The sequence below is a fragment of the Schistocerca cancellata genome, chromosome 3 (assembly GCF_023864275.1).
Source record: "Schistocerca cancellata isolate TAMUIC-IGC-003103 chromosome 3, iqSchCanc2.1, whole genome shotgun sequence".
NCBI lineage: Eukaryota > Metazoa > Arthropoda > Insecta > Orthoptera > Acrididae > Schistocerca > Schistocerca cancellata.
The window spans coordinates 397,861,753-397,881,901 of NC_064628.1; the positions used below are offsets into that span (position 1 = coordinate 397,861,753).

A 20,149-nucleotide genomic window follows, 5' to 3' on the forward strand; every position below is an offset into this window, starting at 1 on the left:
CACATAATTATGGAAGGCTACAATATGTTATTAGTTTCAGGTTTTATTTTATTTCCACCTTTCTGACAGTCAAGCATTAATTGCCTTGCAAAACAATAAAGTTATTTTTGTCACTTTGCTAAAGAAATCTGGCTTTTATTAATCTCTTCCACTGTGCCAGTCAACTTATTTGAAACGATGTGTTTAATTCCACACTATTAGTTTGTTTCAACTGTTCGCAGCACTTCAAGTGCATGTTTTCATCTTCTAGCACATATGGCATTATGCCATAATAAAGAACCAAACATGGGATGATACAATATTGGTACTCTAAGAAAATTTACATCTGAATCTGGACATATGAATGTGCACTTTAAGCCAAATTATGCATTTTAGTATGGTTCACAAAATTTTGATCCTCTTGGAGTAATCTCTAACGTCTTGTTTCTTTTATGACATAATGTAAGATCTTTTAATGTTTTACATGTAGAAACACACAGGCTTCCTGCATCATCTTAGCTGTGCAAATGCAAGACGCCTGTTATTTGGTGCTCTGTGGCAACTGCTGAAACAACCTATTCCTAACAGGTCACATACTTTCAAAGTAAATTTCCTTTTACACAGGATGTTCTATGTCCGAGAATGTATGATGAATTTTTTAAATCACAGAGCGTTTGACTCTCATTTAAAAAAACAACTTTTTGAGAACGACCATTCGGAAGAATTTCAAGCCCAGAAGACATCTATGTTGTTGTTAAAAATTTTACAGGCACATTTGTGTGGGGTATCTAAAGTGTAACAAGGTCAGAAAAGATTAACATTATATGTGAAAGCTTAGCTTCTCTTGCAGCTTATTAATATTCGAGACCAATATTAAATGTAAAAGCTTTTCTTTTCTTGTAGCAACACTATGTATATTAATTTGAACCATCAACTTTTCCTATTTGTGTGTTCACACCACATAACTGTGATGTTGCTATTGGCTGACTGCATCACGTATCCTATGCTCTGAATATCTACTGTCATTGGCTGGTGAGATCATATGACACGAGCTATGACTGGCTTACAAAAGTGCATCACAATCTTGATTTCAATGCTTCAGAAAGTAACATACCGTGTTTGGTGGAATTCAAATTTATACTTTCATAATACAGAAACATGTAGTGCACATGTTGCTGTACATCAAAGATCTTTCTAAAACATATTATTTTCCCTGAGTTTCACTTTCTAAAGTGCTAGGTAATTCTACGCCAGTGTATAGAAATATAACCATTGAAACGATTGATAAGTTTTACAGTTCTGAGGAAAAGTATACTGTCACTTAACACAGATAAAGTGTATTTTCACCTGGAAGAAAGTGTATTTTTAACCAGGAAATCCAGGACTTTTTTCCCCCCCTTGTCCACGTGTACACCCTGCGGGGCCTTGTTTTGACTTAGGTCTTTCAGTGCTCTGTCAAATTTTTCATGCAGTATCATACTCCCATTTCATCTTCATCTATGTCCTCTTCCATTTCCATAATATTGCCTTCAGGTACATTGGCTTTGTATAGATTCTCTATATACTCCTACCACCTTTCTGCTTTCCCTTCTTTGCTTAGGACTAGTTTTCCATCTGAGCTCTTGAGATTCATACAGGTGGTTCTGTTTTCTCCAAAAGTATCTTTAATTTTCCTGTAGGCAGTATCTATCTTACAACTAGTGATATATTCTTACATTTGTCCTCTAGCCATCCCTGCTCAGCCATTTTGCAATTCATGTCTATCTCAATTTTGAGACGTTTTTATTCCTTTTTGCCTGCTTCATTTACTGCATTTTTATATTTTCTCCTTTCATTAAATAAATTCAATATCTCTTGTTTTACCCAAAGATTTCTACTAGCCCTTGTCTGTTTACCTTCTTGATCCTCCGCTGCCTTCACTATTTCATCTCTCAAAGTTACTTATTCTTCTTCTACTGTATTCCTTTGCCCTGTTCTTGTCAATTGTTCCCTAAGGGTCTCTCTGAAACTCTCTACAACCTCTGGTTCTTTCAGTTTATCCAGGTCCCATCTCTTTAAATACCTACCTTTTTGCAGTTTCTTCAGTTTTGATTTACAGTTCATAACCAATAGATTGTGATCAGAGTCCACTTCTGCCCATGGCAATGTCTCAGAATTTAAAACCTGGTCCTAAATGTCTCCCTTACCATGGTATAATCTATCTGAAACCTTCCAGTGTCTCCAGGCCTCTTCCATGTATACAACCTTCTTTCATGATTCTTAAACCCAGTGTTAGCTATGATTAAGTTATGCTCTGTGCAAAATTCTACAGTCAACTTCCTCTTTCATTCCTTACCCCCATTACATATTCACCTACTACTTTTCCTTCTCTTCCGTTTCCTACAGTCGAATTCCAGTCCCCCATGACTACTACATTTTCATTTCTCTTCACTATCTGAATAATTTCTTTTATCACATCATACATTTCTGCTATCTCTTCATCATCTGCAGAACTAGTTGGCATATAAACTTGTAATACTGTGGTAGGCATGGGCTTCATGTCTATCTTGGCTACAATAATGCAATCACCATGCTGTTTGTAGTAGCTTATACGAGTTCCTATTTTTTTATTCATTTTTAAACCTATTCTTGTATTTCCATTATTTGATTTTGTATTTATAGCCCTGTATTCACCTGACCAGAAGTCTTGTTCCTCCTGCTGCTGAACTTCACTAATTCCCACTATATATAAATTTAGCCTACCCATTTCCCTTTTTGAATTTTCTAACCTACCTGCCCAATTAGGGATCTGACATTCCACACTCCAATCCATAGAATGCCAGTTTTGTTTCTCCTGATAATTATGTCCTCCTGAGTAGTCCCCACCTGGAGGTCCAACGAGGGATTATTTTATCTCCAAAATGTTTTTCCCAAGAGGACACCATCATTATTTAACCATACTGTAAAGCTGCATGCCCTCAGGAAAAATTATGGCTGTAGTTTCACCTTGCTTTCAGCCATTTGCAGTACCAGCACAGCAAGGCCGTTTCGGTTAATGTTACAAGTCCAGATCAGTCAATCACCCAGGCAATAATGCCCTAAATGTGAAACTGCTATCTTCACATTTATGTTGACTAGTTTTTAAGCTAATAAGTATGACTTTTGTGCACTGTTATTAATACTATAACAATGTCTTTATTCTATGTATTTTATTATGTACATTGACACCTTCCACATCTGAGTGACTTGCTCACATGTACAGATCTATGGAACAAGTATATAAATAAATAAATAAACTGCTGCCCCTGCAACTACTGAAAAGTGCCGCTCCTCTTCAGGAACCACATGTTTGTCTGGCCTCTCTTACAGATACCCCTCTGTTCTGGCTGCATCTACGGTATGGCTATCTGTATTGCCAAGGCACGCAAGCCTCCCCACTAATGGCAAGGTTCGTGGTTGCATATGCAATCAAAAGTTAGACATACGAGAGAACTATGAATTATATAAATGCAATTTCTATACGACAGGAGCTATGGGACATCGAAAGTTACTGTATGCAAAGATTGCAATCTGAAGAAGCACTTGCCAAGCTGTTGTGGATGAGTTCAGTATCATGCTTGATGACACATAAAATGAAACTCCAAAATCTTTGATCCTACACCACAAGCAACACAAATAACGTGCATACAAAGATTGTCGGCACATGTTTGCATTTGATGCCTTGAGTTTCATATTATTTTGAGATATACCTGCAGCAGGTGTGATTACTGTGAACGGCGTTGTGTGCTGGAGAACAAAAATACAATGAAAATTGTATTCTTGTATCAAATTTCTCACAATGAAATCTTTCAGACCTTCTACCAAAGCATTTCATATTTATGGTACCAGCAGTAAAACAATATAAAAACAAATATTACTTTTTAATAGCCGTACCTATGCAAGTCTGAATGAATGATTTCATGATACCAACAGCTAATTGTGTTTGAAGATGGCAGTTGAGAAAAGTTTCCAGCGTCATGCTGTCTAATTCTTTAACATACGGATCTTCTAATGGCTCATTCCAGTTGATTCTTTTCATTATATTCTCAACCTGGAACAAAATTATTTCTTAAAATTATATATCATACAATGAATGAAGTCTGATATTTAACCTTTATCATCTTAATATTCTTTCTCATTGTTTTCAGATGGAACAAGTTATGAGAACTTCACGAGCAACAACACAAATGTGAGAAAATAAGACTTTGTGGTGACTGGTTGAGCTCCTGTGGGGAGAGTATCTGATGTTCACTACAAAAATGGACCATCCCATGACTGCAACTCTTGTGAACAACAGGTGCACAAAAGTGGTCACCATGACACTTAGTATAACATTTTTCACCATCCAGATCAGCCTGCATGAAAGTGTAGTTCTCCCATGTCATCCTGCCATCTACAACACACGTGTGAAACAGCAATGTGTAATAACTTATGACATTCTCATTGATTTTGGTCATAAGTTCAGTGCTTCCTCATACAAACAAGTCAATATTCTGCTAGCTACTCCAAATCCACAGAGCTGCAATTCATGTGATTATACTGGTCCTTACATGTTGGGAGTAGCTCAGCTATCATCATATTTAAAAATTAAAGCAGCAACGTGTTGGCACAGTCAGTACATGCACATGTACTGCCAATGTGGTGCTGCTGTAATTTTCATTTTAATAAAGTATTATATGGCCAAGAAATTGGCTTCTATAATCTAATTATATTGATACTGCACAAAAAAGGTTACAATAATCAGTTTATACAATAATGACAATGTCAAGAGTTCTGTATTATGAGCAAATGCATACAGTGTATTTTAATAGTTTATTAGTGCCTTACATGTGAAATTATAGCAAGGGAATGTGCTGCATGAAAGAATATAAACAGGGTATTCATACTGTGAAAAAAGGAAGGGGGAGGTGAAGTACAAATGACTTGCAATCTCAATTATAATGATTCATAAAAGGGATTATCAACAGTAAGAAATTAATTACACAGTTATAATATATTTTTAAAACTAGTTTTGTTTTGTTTTAGGGCACAGAAAAAATTAGGGTCAAACACTCCCATGTCATAACTGTAGAACACTAAGGAAAAAAAGGAGTTAAAAAAAGACTATACATGAAGCTGAATCGACAGAAAAGAAGACAGCTAAAAACAGTGTCTTGGAGAAAGGTCTATAAAATACGCCACAGAGAAATGAAGGTCTTAACTAAAGATTAAAAGTCCTTCGCCATATTGCTACAATGGATAAAAAGTAAAAGCCCATGCATCGTTCACTAAAATGGCTGATAACTCAGAGGGAAATGTAAATGAGAACATAAGTGATTAAAAAAGGGCATTCTGTAAGGAAACAGTGAACTGTCAGAGGTTGAGGGCTATGAGCACATAGTGGAGGGGGGTCACTACTTAACAAATGCAATGGCTAAAAAGATGGTGCTCAATACTAAAATGATCTCCTAGCGGCGAGAGGGCTGAGAGGAGGTCATCCAAGCCTATGGGAGAGGCTTGAAGGGAGAACCAGTGGTTATCCCAAAGTGACACTACCTGCTGACAGACGGCAGCATATAGATCATCAAAGGGAATGGAAGAACTAGCTGGCCGAGGTATGAGGACTGCAACCTTGGCAGCAGTGTCAGTGGCCTTGTTTCCCATCAGGAACCCACAAAAAAATCACAGTGGCTCCATCAAGAGTGAGAAAGTGACAGCACACAGAGGCTCTGAAGGGCACTGAGAGAGTCAGAGCAGATGACACAATACTGAAAAGCCTATGTTGCCGGATGCACTGTGTGGCCTGATACAGGGCGAAGAGCTCTGCTGTAAATACTGAGCTGCGGTCCAGAAGCCAATACCAAAAAATGTTGGTGCCAATGACGAAGGCACACCCGGCATTGTGGTTAGTCTGAGAGCTATCAGTATACAAGAAGGTACTATCGCGAAGTTCTGTGCAAAGAACATGATACTTATGGTGATAGAGTGAGGCTGGAGTAATGTCTTTAGGAAGTGAATGAAGGCCAAGGTGAATGAGGGCTGCTGCACCAGGTCAAGGTGGTGAAGGGTTCACACCCATTGGAAAGGTGGCAAGTTGCATGAAGTTAAGCTGCTGGAGCAAGAGCTGAAAGTGAGCTCCAGGAGAAGACAGCCATACCCCATACTGGCAGTCGAAGGAGTCATCAAAGAAGGAGGCTTAGGATGGGTGGCCAGGCATGGAAGAAAAATGGCATGCATATATGCTGAGCAGAGAATCACAATAGTATGACACCAGTAATTCGGCAGCTTCAGCCCACAGACTCTCAACCGGGCTAGTGTAAAACACGTGAGTGGCCAAACAGATGCCACAATGGTGTACAGTATTGAGATGGCATAAGAGGGATGGATGTGCAGATGCATAAACAAAAGACCCATAGTCTAGTTTCCAATGGACAAGGGACTGACACAAACAGAGGAGGATGGTCCGACCCACTCCCCAGGAAGTGGTGTTGAGGACACTTAGGACATTGAGGGACCAAGTACAGTGGGTAGCAAGGTAAGACATGTGGGTTTCCTATCATGCATGAGCCACATGAATTTTATATTTTCAATGAAGGGAAGAGCAACAAGCCCAAGATGTAAAGACAGTGGAAGAAACCAATTGCACTGACAGAAATTCATGCAAATGGCACTGTCACTGGAAAAGTGAAAGCCTTTGTCACTGCTCCATGAGCAAAGATGACTGAGACTTCACTGAAGGCACTGCTCAAGGAGACAAGTCCATGGAGAACTGCAACAGATCACAAAATCATCAACAAAAAGTGAGCCGGAGATGCCCGGTGGGAGGCAGGCCATTGTAGGGTTAATGGCGATAGCAAAGAGGATGACGCTCAGGACGCAGACCTGAGGCACACTGTTTTCCTGAATAAAGATGTCTGATAAGGCAGAAACAAAATGTACCTTGAAAACTCTGTCTTTTAAAAATTCCTTAAATGAAATGGGACATGTGGTCTTGGAAGCCCCACATGTAGCAAGTATGGAGGACACCAGTCCTCCAGCAGATGTCATAGGCTTTCTCCAAATCGAAAAACATGGCTATAGTCTGGTATTTCCACAGAAAACCATTTATGATATGGGTTGACAAGGTGATGGGATGGTCAACCTCAGAATGGCATGCTTGAAATCCACATTGTGGAGTCCTTAGTAAACTGTGAGACTTGAGCCACCATACCAGCTGGGAATGAATCAGACATTCCATTACCTTGCAAACACAGCTGGTGAGAGAAATGGGGTGATAACTATAAGGAAGGTGTTTGTTCTTGCCAAGCTTGGGTATGGGTATGACAGTGGCTTCATGCCAGCATCGGGAAACGTGCCCTCTGCCCAGATATGATTGTACGTATTAAGGAGAAAGTGCTTGCCTGCAAGAGAAAGGTTCTGCAACATCTGAATGTGAACATTGTCTGGCCCAGGGGCAGAGGATCAAGATGAAGTGAGAACATGATCTAGCTCCCTCATAGCAAATGCGGCATTGTAGCACTCGCAATTCTGAAAAGAGAAGGGTATTGCCAGAGTCTCCTTTACTCATTTCCAATGGAGGAAGGCAGAATGATAGTGGGTGGAGCTCAAAATCTCTGCACAAAGTGGCTCAAGGTGTTGGAGATAGCAGTAGGGCCTTTAAGACATCTTATGCTACTGTCAGGTTGGAAATTGGGGAATGGACCTTGGTCCAAGACAGGTGTCGGAGGCTGGGAGTGGTTCTGTTAAAAGAACTAGTAAAGGATATCCAGCTAGCTTTTCTGCTATCCCAAAGAATGTGATGACACTGTGGATGCAATTGTTTGTAACGAATGCTGTTTGCTATTGTACAATGATGGTTAAAAATGCAGAGAGCATATCTCCATGCATGAGTGGCATCGTGGCACAACTCAGTCCACCAAGGAACCTGGACACAGAATGGTAAAGAGGAAGTGCAAAGAATGGAACATTCTACTGCAGTAAGGATGATGTTTGTAAGATATTCTACCTGGTCATTGCAACTAGGGAAATGTTGTTCATTGAAGGTCACCTGGGAAAAGTGAAGCCTACAGTCAGCCTTAGAAAGCTGCCATTTGTGTGTGCACATACATGGGGTAGTAGTCAGCAGTCAGATGGCACATGGAAATGGTCACTCGAGTACTTGTCAGAGAAAACGGACCACTTGAGATGATGAGCAGAGGGAGCAGAAGGAGAGGTCTAAATGGGAACAGGTGTGAGTGGAGTCTGAAAGGAACATGGGTGCTGCCGTGTTAAGACAGATGAAGTTAAAGTGACTGAGAAGGTCAGACAAGAGGGGCACTTCTCTGACAGGTTTTGGGCAAGCCCCAAAGGGAATGGTGCACATTAAAGTCACTGAGCAGCAGAAAAGGGTGAGGGAGTTGCCCAGTGCACACTGGCAACACTGAGGTCGGCCGGGTGAGGGTATCCGAGTCTGCAAAGGAGAAGACCATTTATCTTTGTTTGACTTCTTGGAGTCTTTCCAGTTGGCAGAGGAAGACTCAGATGTTTGTTGGCTGGAAGGATGTAGGAAGTCATTGGGGAAATATTCCTTCCGTCCTTCCCAGCCAGCCAGTTGTGTAGCAAGTGACTTCACCCCGTGGGCAAAAGTTTGGTGGCTTGTTGCACAGCTGGAGGAGGAGATGGGAACACTACCATAACACTATGTGATTTCACAACCACAGGGCTAAATTTGAGGTTGCATGTCTGCATGGCCATGTGCTTCATGGAGCGAGATGTAGTGAGAACAGTACTGTAAGTGCCAGATGGTTGAACACAGGTTTCCGACTAGCCAACAACTTGTGAGTGACCAGCTAAGGCACTTTTTCCTTCACCTGGATCTCCTTGACAGCCCACTCATCAAGATACATGGGACACTCTTGGGAGGATGTGGCATGGTCACAATTGCAGTTCACAAGTGGGGAGAAGGAAGTGGACAATCGCCCTCGTGAGCATTCCTACCGCAGATTACACATTTGGATGGTTGTTAACAGGACAAGCAAGTGTAATTGTAATGATGACACTGGTAGCAGCACATTGCATTCAGAATGTAAGGTCATACTCTGATAACTTCATAGTCTGCTTTGATCTTTGATGGAAGCACCACTCGATCAAAAGTGAGAAAGGGAGTGGGTGTGGGCACTAAGGATGCATCTGCTTTTTTCATCACCTGCTGGTCTACAATGACACCCTGATCAGAGAAATATTTTTGGATTTCTGCCTGAGTGAGACCATTAAGCAGCCTAGTGTACATAACACCATAGGAAGAATTCAGCATTCAGTGGGCCTTGACATTAACAGGATAGCCGTGGAGGAGTGAAGCTGCAAACATTTGTTGTGCCTGAGAATCAGAAGCAGTCTCCAAAATTGAAGTGCCATCGTCCAAATAAGAGCAGGATTTCACAGAGCCAGCAATTGTATCAATACCTTTCTGAATAATAAATGGATTTACCACAGCAAAGGAGTGACTACCTTCAGTATGTGAAATCACAAAGAACCATGGTGCAGCTGGGAGGGTCTTTCAATCGTTAGCCTCATTCCATCTATGTTTGGTAGACAATGGTGGTGAAAAAGATGATTGGCTCATTGTGAGAAAATCCCCCATGACTGGCAATATCTCAGATGGCATGCTCCTTCCAACTGGGGGTCACCCCCTCAGAAGGGGGCACACCCACGTTAGTTGATTGTTCACACCTCACATCACACCTCCTGAGCATCTGACAGAGGGACCAATCAGCAATTTAGGAAGGTGGCAGCTCAGGCAATCCTCCCTCTCTGGGCCTGGCCTATACCAGGGGGTACGTGTGAATCCTACATGTCAACTTGGGGCTGGGAATTACACGTTTCCCAGTCACCTGTTACACGTCAGACGCATGGGCTGTCCTTCAGGAGCACACCTCAAATCCCAAAATGGAGGAAGGATAGGCGATAGGGAACAAAGAAAAGAAAGAAGGGACAAAAGGAGTGGACAGACCATTCTGATATTGGCAACTGTATATGAAGAATTTATTTCCAACAACATCCCAGACATATTACACAAGGGAGGGGGAAGCAAGCAAGAGGACAGACATACAGCAATAAGGGAAAAGATGCTGCAAAGGCAGGGGCCAAACAGTAGCCAAGCATGTACCCACCAAAGAGTGGTGAGGCCCCTGGGTACTATTTCTAAAACTGGACAACTAAATTAAAAATATAACATCACAACAATCTAGATTGAAATTGATACACATATTACACAAGGAGATACTGTGCATATTGCCTGGCAAAGTATAACACAGAAGATGTAGTTCCTATTACATGAGGCTCAAACTAACATCAGACTTCCAAGATATTTAAAAGGTTTTTAAGGAAGTTGCCCTGAAGTGCTACTGAAGAATTTTTATACTAATAAGTGTTTTTATAATATTAAAGAACTCCTTTCAGAGGAGTTGATTACCTTCTCATTGGTAATTTAAATTATTGTATTTTTCTAATTGCTTCTAAAGAGTTATGATGTGACTTTTAACATCTGGTCACAACCTGAAAGAAATGTTCTTTTTCTCCATACATCCATCATCTGGTGGATATCTGCACAGTAGCTGTTATTGTGTCTTATATACTAAGGACAACACGATCAGCTGCATTTACTGGTTTTATTCATGTGAATCCATGATCATAAACTGCTCCCTGTACTACCCTGTAGGCAGCAGCTGGCTAGTCGGAACAGGCTTCAGGCCTATTCCCTGAGTGGTGTTTATGCTATTGACTACATACAGGGAGCGAAAGGCTATTTACAATTTGTACAGAAAGCAGATGGCAGTTATAAGAGTCGAGGGGTATGAAAGGGAAGCAGTGGTTGGGAAGGGAGTGAGACAGGGTTGTAGCCTATCCCCGATGTTATTCAATCTGTATATTGAGCAAGCAATAAAGGAAACAAAAGAAAAGTTCAGAGTAGGTATTAAAATCCATGCAGAAGAAATAAAAACTTTGAGGTTCGCCGATGACATTGTAATTCTGTCAGAGACAGCAAGGGACTTGGAAGAGCAGTTGAACGGAATGGACAGTGTCTTGAAAGGAGGGTATAAGATGAACATCAACAAAAGCAAAACAAAGATAATGGAATGTAGTCGAATTAAGTCAGATGATGCTGAGGGAATTAGATTAGGAAATGAGACACTTACAGTAGTAAAGGAGTTTTGCTATTTGGGGAGCAAAATAACTGATGGTGGTCGAAGTAGAGAGGATATAAAATGTAGGCTGCCAATGACAAGGAAAGCATTTCTGAAGAAGAAAAATTTGTTAACGTTGAGTATAGATTTAAATGTCAGGGAGTCATTTCTGAAAGTATTTGTATGGAGTCTAGCCACATATGGAAGTGTAATGTGGGCGATAAATAGTTTAGACAAGAAGAGAATAGAAGCTTTTGAAATGTGGTGCTACAGAAGAATGCTGAAGATTAGATGGGTAGATCACATAACTAATGAGCAGGTATTGAATAGAATTGGGGAGAAGAGGAGCTTGTGGCACAACTTGACCAGAAGAAGGGATCGGTTGGTAGGACATGTTCTGAGACATCAAGGGATCACCAATTTAGTATTGGAGGGCAGCATGGGGAGTAAAAATCATAGAGGGAGACCAAGAGATGAATACACTAAGCAGATTCAGAAGGATGTAGGCTGCAGTAGGTACTGGGAGATGAAGAAGCTTGCACAGGATAGAGTAGCATGGAGAGCTGCATCAAACCAGTCTCAGGACTGAAGACCACAACAACAACAACAACAACATTAGACTGAACCAATTCCATGTCATCAGCGTAATGTTAATATCTCAATAACAAAAGGGCTATAAATAATGTCTACAAATCTTAGCTCAGTCACACTCACACAAAACTGATGAAAATAAATAAAAACTGTCTTTCAGTAACTTGTTTCTTCATCAGAAAGGATAGAGGAGGGAGGGAAAAATGGGGAAAGAAAATGGAAAAGAGAGAACTCACAACATAGGATATGAGGTAACAAGGGGAAGGTAAGAAAAGATAATGAATCATAAGCACTCTGGGCACAAGCAAACCATTTGCCCTCCAGCATAATTCTAGTAACCTAAGTGCTTGCTACACCACACAGCCCCCTTCTTTTTACACTTTTCATTACTTATTTTGATATCTTTCTCTCCTTACTCAACTAGCTCTTTCCCTGTTCCCATGCCAGCACTATGCAGCCCTCTATTCCTTCAATGCACTCAGCCTTTTTACTTCTCTCCTCCTCCACTGCCCCCCCCCCCCCCCCTGCCGCCGCTCTCCTTCTAACCTCCTGACTGCACCCAGCTGCTCTACCCTCTCTCAACCTCGTCCCTGGATGCTACTGCAGCAGCACTACTTTACTGTCCCTCCCCCTCTCCCAGCCTCTTCATTACCCCCACCCGGTTGCCTCTGCCATCATGCACTGCTGTTCGTAGACTTGTTTCAGCTGCCAGCGAATGTGGTCATGTGTGTGTGTGTGTGTGTGTGTGTGTGTGTGTGTGTGTGTGTGTGTGATACAGCATCTCCACTATATGGCGAACAGCAAAAACACTTTTCATAACATTGTTTCATTGCATCCTGGATTTTCCATGTTTGATTTCTTCTTATATGGTGTTAATCATCTTATCTCGCATATGCCTCTTTACTTGTCAAACTATCCTCTTTGCTTTGAAGTTGGTACAGTGTTTAATATGCACATCTTTGTCTTCCCTTTGACACCCTTTACTCCATCTTTACTTACCTTCTCCTTGTCGTCTCAAACTAGGTTTTGAATGACCTGCATCCACTTTCTGTTCTTCCCATTTTTTCCCTCCATCCTCTCTCTTCCCTAATGAAGGGACATGTTTCTGAAAGCTAGGTTTTATCTACTTTCATTGGTTTTGTGGGAATGTCAGCTGTACTGAGATCAGGTAAGTGCTTACCACCCCATCTGTCTCTGTATATTTTCAAATTTCTGTATGAGATCTTCCATTCATCAATCGGGTAGTGTCTGCAATGTGTCATATTTGTAATTATTGTGATAAAGCAAATATCCCACAATACAGATGTATTACCACGGAGGAGAAGTACACATACAAGTTGAAGGATATACGTGCATTTGAATTGTTTTATGTGATTCATGGAAGAGGAACATAGTCCTCTTCTGGTTGACATAGCCTAATATGTTTTAAGGTACCTAGTAATACACTATCTCGTAAGCCATTTGATTTTATCACAATACTTACAAATATGACACAGTGTAGACATCATCTATAGTTTACATGTTTTATTAAGTTTTCACTACTATGGTTATTATACGTACATATGTTGTTGGAATTGGATCAGTCTAATGTAGTTTTATGATTAAAAAAGAACTATAGACATTCAGATTTTGTATCTTGTACAGTAGCACTGTAGCATTGAAACTGGTGTGTATGAATAAAACCAGCAAATATTGCTGACGGTGCTATTCTTACTAAATGTTGTTGTTCTTCTTGTTGTGGTCTTCAGTCCGGAGACTGGTTTGACGCAGCTCTCCATGCTTCTCCATCCTGTGCAAGCTTCTTCATCTTCCAGTACCTACTGCAACCTACATCCTTCTGAATCTGCTTAGTGTATTCATCTCTTGGTCTTCCTCGAAGATTTTTACCCTCCACACCGCCCTCCAGTACTAAATTGGTGATCCCTCAATGCCTCAGAACATGTCCTACCAACCAATCCATTCTTCTAGTCAAGTTGTACCACAAATTACTCTCTTCCCCAACTCTATTCAGGACCTCCTTGTTAGTTATGTAATCTACCCATCTAATCTTCAGCATTCTTCTGTAGCACCACATTTCAAAAGCTTCAATTCTCTTCTTGTCCAAACTATTCATCATCCATGTTTTACTTCCATACATGGCTACACTCCATACAAATACTTTCAGAAATGACTTCCTGACACTTAAATCTATACTCAATGTTAAAAAATTTCTCTTCTTCAGAAACGCTTTCCTTGCCTTTGCCAGTCTACATTTTATATCCTCTCCACTTCAACCATCATCAGTTATTTTGCTCCTCAAATAGCAAATCTCATCTACTACCTTAAGTGTCTCATTTCCTAATCTAATTCCCTCAGCATCACCAGACTTAATTCGACTACATTCTATTATCCTCGTTTTCCTTTTGTTGATGTTCATCTTATATCCTCCTTTCAAGACACTGTCCATTCCACTCAACTGCTCCTCCATGTCCTTTGCTGTCTCTGACAGAATTACAATGTCATCAGCAAACCTCAAAGTTTTTATTTCTTCTCCATGGATTTTAAATCCCGGTCCGAATTTTTCTTTTATTTCCTTTACTGCTTGCTCAATATACAGATCGAATTGCGTTGTGGATAGGCAACAACCCTGTCTCACTCCCTTCCTAACCACTGCTTCCCTTTCATACCCCTCGACTCATATAACTGCCATATGGTTTCTGTACAATTGTAAATAGTGTTTCGCTCCCTGTATTTTACTCTTGCCACCTTCAGAATTTGAAAGAGAGTATTCCAGTCAACATTGTCAAAAGCTTTCTCTAAGTCTACAAATGCTAGAAATGTAGGTTTGTGCAATTTCAGTCTTTCTTGGCATATTCCACTGATGAATTCTTCTTAGGTTATCAGCCGAGTGGTGGCGTCATCTTGTTGCAATGAGTTTCGTACCCATCATATTCTGGCGAAGTGTCGGGATGCTGTGTTCTGCATATCTATATAGCTGCTTAGCCGTCGTCTGCTACTGTAGGCCGGCCAATCACGTTCCTAAGGAAGAGGGTACAGTGTACGTGGGGGGTGGGGGAGTGGGAGGGGGGGGGCGCGACGTGGACTGGCGTCGAGACCCGGTGGCTATCCAATCTGTGTGCCGACGCTGATCTGAAGGCAGTGGCATCCTCCTATCCAGCAGAACACCACATCCTGACACTTCGCCAGAAGATGATGGGTACAAAACTCATTGAAACGTTGTGACAAGACAACGTCACCACTTGGCTGATAACCTGAGAAGAACTCATCAATGTAGGTTTGCCTTTCCTTAATCTATCTTGTAAGATAACTCGTAGAGTCAGTTTTGCCTCACATGTTCCCACATTTCTACGGAATCCAAACCGATCTTCCCCAAGGTCGGCATCTGCCAGTTTTTTCCATTCGTCTGTAAAGAATTCGTGTTAGTATTTTGCAGCTGTGACTTATTACCTAATAGTTTGGTAATTTTCACATCTGTCAACACCTGCTTTCTTTGGTATTGGCATTATTACATTCTTCTTGAAGTCTGAGGGTATTTTGCCTGTCTCATATGTCTTTCTCAGCCGATGGTAGAGTTTTGTCAGGGCTGGCTCTCCCAAGGCTGTTAGTAGTTCCAATGGAAAGTTGTCTACTCCCAGGGCCTTGTTTCGACTTAGGTCTCTCAGTGCTCTGTCAAACTCTTCACGCAGTCCCATTTCTCCTATTCCATCTTCATCTACATCCTCTTCCATTTCCATAATATTGCCCTCAAGTACATCACCTATGTATAGACCGTCCATATACTCCTCCCACTTTTCTGCTTTCCCTTCTTTACTTAGAACTGGGTTTCCATCTGAGTTCTTGATATTCATACAAGTGGTTCTCTTTTCTTCAAAGGTCTCTTCAATTTTCCTGTAGGCAGTATCTATTTTGCCCCTAGTGAGATATTCCTCTACATCCTTACATTTGTCCTCTAGTCATCCCTGCTTAGCCCTCTTGCACTTCCTGTCGATCTCATTTTTGAGATGTTTGTATTCCTTTTTGCCTGCTTCATTTACTGCATTTTTATATTTTCTCCTTTCATCAATTAAATTCAATATCTCTTCTGTTATCCAAGGATTTCTACTAGCCCTCTGCTGCCTTCACTATTTCATCCCTCAATGCTACCCATTCTTCTTCTACTGTACTTCTTTCCCCCATTCTTGTCAATCATTCCCTAATGCTCTCCCAGAAACTCCCTGCAACCTCTCGATCTGTCAGATTATCCAGGTCCCATCTCCTTAAATTCCCACCTTTTTGCAGTTTCTTCAGTTTTAATCTACAGGTCATAACCAATAGATTGTGGTCAGAGTCCACATCTGCCCCTGGAAATATCTTACAATTTAAAACCTGGTTCCCAAATCTCTGTCTTACCATTATATAATCTATCTGAAACCTTCCAGTATCTCCAGGCCTCTTACATTTATACAACCTTCTTTCATGATTCTTGAACCAAGTGTTAGCTATGATTAAGTTATGCTCTGTGCAAAATTCTACCAGACGGCTTCCTCTTTCATTTCTTACCCCACTCCATATTCACCTACTATGTTTACTTCTCTTTCTTTTCCTGCTATTGAACTCCAGTCACACATGACTATCAAATTTTAATCTCCCTTCACTACCTGGATAATTTCTTTTATCTCATCATACATCTCATCAATCTCTACATCATCTGCGGAGCTAGTTGGCATATAAACTTGTACTACTGTGGTAGATGTGGGCTTCATGTCTATTTCAGCCACAATAATGCATTCACTATGCTGTTTGTAGTAGCTTACCCACACTCCTATTTTTTTGTTCATTATTAAACCTTTTCCTGCATTAACCCTGTTTGATTTTGTATTTATAACCCTGTATTCACCTGACCAGAAGTCTTGTTCCTCCTGCCAGCAAACTTCACTAATTCCCACTATATCTAACTTTAACCTATCCATTTCCCATTTCAAATTTTCTAACCTACCTGCCCGATAAAAGGATCTGACATTCCACGCTCCAATTCGAAGAACGCCAGTTTTCTTTCTCCTGATAACGATGTCCTCCTGAGTAGTCCCCGCCCGGAGATCTGAATGGGGGACTATTTTTACCTCCGGAATATTTTATCCAAGAGGACGTCATCATCAGTTAACCATACAGTAAAGCTGCATGCCCTCAGGAAAAATTATGGCTGTAGTTTCCCCTTGCTTTCAACCATTTGCAGTACCAGCACAGCAAGGCCATTTTGGTTAGGGTTACAAGGCCAAATCAGCCAATCATCCTGCCCCTGCAACTACTGAAAAGGCTGCTTCCCCTCTTCAGGAACCACACGTTTGTCTGGCCTCTCAACAGATACCCCTCCATTGTGGTTGCACCTACGGTACGGCTATCTGTATTGCCGAGGCACGCAAGCATCCCCACCAACGGCAAGGTGCATGGTTCATGGGGGGGGGGGGGGGGGGTCTTACTAAATACAAGTATATTATATACTCTTACTAAACCAAAGAATATTATATTTGTCTATGAAGAAACTAACATACAAATAAACAAAGATTGTTGTAGCACTGACATCGGCAGTTGCTATTTGTCAGTAGCTATCAGCAGCAACCATCTACATTTACATCTACATCTGTACTCTGCAAACCACTGTGAGGTGCATGGCAGAGAGTATGTCCCATTGTACTAGTTATTAGGGTTACTCCCTATTCCATTCACATATGGAACGCAGGAAGAATGATTGTTTGAATGCCTCTGTACATGCAGTAATTATACTCCTGAAGTAATCATTTAAAGCCGGTTCTTGAAACTCTGTTAATAGACTTTCTGCTCTTTAAATTTTGTTGATAGACTTTCTGTTCTTGAAACTCTTTTAATAGACTTTCTTGGGATTGTTTACATCTATCCTAAATTGTCTTCCAGTTCAGTTCCTTCAGCATCTCTGTCACACTCTCCCACAAATTAAACAAAGCTGTGACTGAATGGGCTTCGAACAGCGACTCATTGGTTTTATAGTTATAGGATGCTATGTTTTTTTTTTGTTTTGTGAAATGCAAAATTTTACATTTCTGAACATTTAAAACAAGTTTCCCATCTATGCACCACTTTGAAATCTTATCATGATGTGACTGAATAATTATGTAGCTTCCTTCAGCTAGTACTTCATTACATATAACTGCAACATCTGCATTACTATTAATATTGTCTATAAGTTCATTAGTATACAACATGAACAGCAAGGGTCCCAACACACTTTCCTGGGGAACACCTGAAGTGCTTCTACGTCTGACAATAATCTCTATCCAAGAAAACATGTTGCATACCCCCCACCAAAAAGTCCTCAATTCAGTCACAAATTTCACTTGATACCTCATCTGAGTATATCTTTGACAATAAGCATAGGTTGGGACTGTGTCAAATACTTTTTGGAAATCAAGAAATACAGCATCTACCTGATTGCCTTGATCGAAATCTTCCAGTATGTCATACAACAGAAGTGCCAGTTGGGTCTCACATGATCAATTTTTTCAGAAACCATGCTGGTTAGCATTGAGGAGATCATTCTGTTCAAGATATCTCATGAAGTTTGAGCTCAAAATATGTTCTAAAATGCTACAACAAAGCGACGTCAAAGGTATTGGGCAGGATCACTTCTACTACCCTGCTTGTAGACAAGGTGTGACCTGCACCTTTTTCCAAGAACTGGGCATAGTTTTCTGTTCAAGGACATATGATACATGGTAGTTAGAAGAGGGTCAAATTCAACTGCAAATTCAGTATAGAATCTGACAGAGATTCCATGTAGCTCTGCAGTTTTGTCCAATTTAAATGATTCTGCCGTTTCTCAACACCACTGACACTAATACTTATTTCATTCATCTATGGGAACGGGATTGGTAATCGGGATATAAAAAACTTAATTCCCACATATGTAGTAGCTCATATATATTTAAACTTGACACTGAGTCCATACAGAATGAAGTGTAACAAAGAACTGACTAAAGTAAAGTTAAGATGGAGGCTCGACAGAGCACTTAGAGTGCACAGATATTAAGTTTCATGGTCGATACGAACTATGAACTCCCGACACCACATTGTTTGGCATAGTCACTGCATAGTGCATATAACTTGTTGCGTAAACATTGGAGCGGAAGACACGAAACACGAACGAACTGCGGGGTCACCACTATAGGAATGGGATCAGTAATCGGGATATAGAAACTTAATTCCCATATATGTCATAGCTCATATATATTTACACTTGACACTGCATCCATACAGAATGAAGTGTAACAAAGAACTGACTAAAGTAAAGTTAAGATGGAGGCTCGACAGAGCCCTTAGAGTTCACAGATATTAAGTTTCGTGGTTGATACGAACTATCGACACCACACATTTTTTTCAAGGGTACTACAGTTATATTAGGGCAATTCTCCTGGGTTTTCCTATGTTAAGGAACATTTGAAAAAGGAGTTAAGCATTTCAGCTTTTGCTTTGCTACCATTAATTTCAGTTTCTGTCTCATTCGCTAGGGACTGGACACTAACTTCGGTGACACTAACAGCCTTTACCAATGAACAGAATTTCTTTGGGTTCTCTATCTATAGCCCTGCACTTGGGTTTTACACCTATTATTCAGTAATCTCTGTTTCTTTATAAGTTTATTTACAACTACTATATACAATGGAGGTTCTCTCCCACTATGGTCTGTTTTACTGGGTGCATACCTATGCAGCATGTGGTCAACTATTCTTTTAAACTTGAGCCAGAGTTCCTCTTCACATGCTACTACCCTGTGCTGAAAGTTTCAAGTTACTCATTGAGATGTGACACTACTGATTTTTACCTTGTTTCTGCTCATTTTAGTTGTTCTTTATTCCATGGTAATCATCACCGCCACAACTGTGTCATGGTCACTGATACTAGTTTCGATGTGCACATCCTCAAACAGATCAGGTCTATTTGCTGCCTAGGTAGTTTTCAGATAACAGATTTAGTAAACTTTCACAAGATGTCTTATCATGCCCACCACTAATAAAACTGTAATTTTCCCAATTAATTGTTGAATGATTAAAGTCTCCACTGATATATTGGGAAACTTATGTGCAAGTGAACTGAGGTTATCTCTAAAATTTTCATTTACATCAGGAGATGAGTCTGATGGGTGATAGAAGATCCAATTGCCATTTTATGCACCCCTTCCCCATACTGAGTCTTGCCCAAACAATCCAACATGCAGCTTCAATTTCTAACTTGGTGTATTTGAGTTTGTTGTCTGCTGTGGCAAATACACCACCTCCATTTGCCATTTGCCTATCCTTCTGAGATACACTTAAATATCCCCCAAAAATCTCTCTGCTATCAATTTCAGGTTTCAACCAGCTTTCTGTACCTAATATAATATGAGCTTCACTGCTTTTCATGAGCGCTTAAAT

At 40.6% G+C, this 20,149-nt stretch overlaps 1 protein-coding gene across 1 annotated transcript in view; it reads right to left on the reverse strand.

Moving 5' to 3' along the window:
* LOC126176334 (amine oxidase [flavin-containing] A) overlaps window positions 1-20,149 on the reverse strand; it is a 252,211-nt gene that overhangs the window by 126,270 nt on the left and 105,792 nt on the right. Inside the window, exon 3 of the mRNA XM_049923486.1 lies at window positions 3,892-4,048. Within this exon, the coding sequence (XP_049779443.1) occupies window positions 3,892-4,048 (157 nt within the window). The remainder of the gene's footprint in view (window positions 1-3,891; window positions 4,049-20,149) is intronic.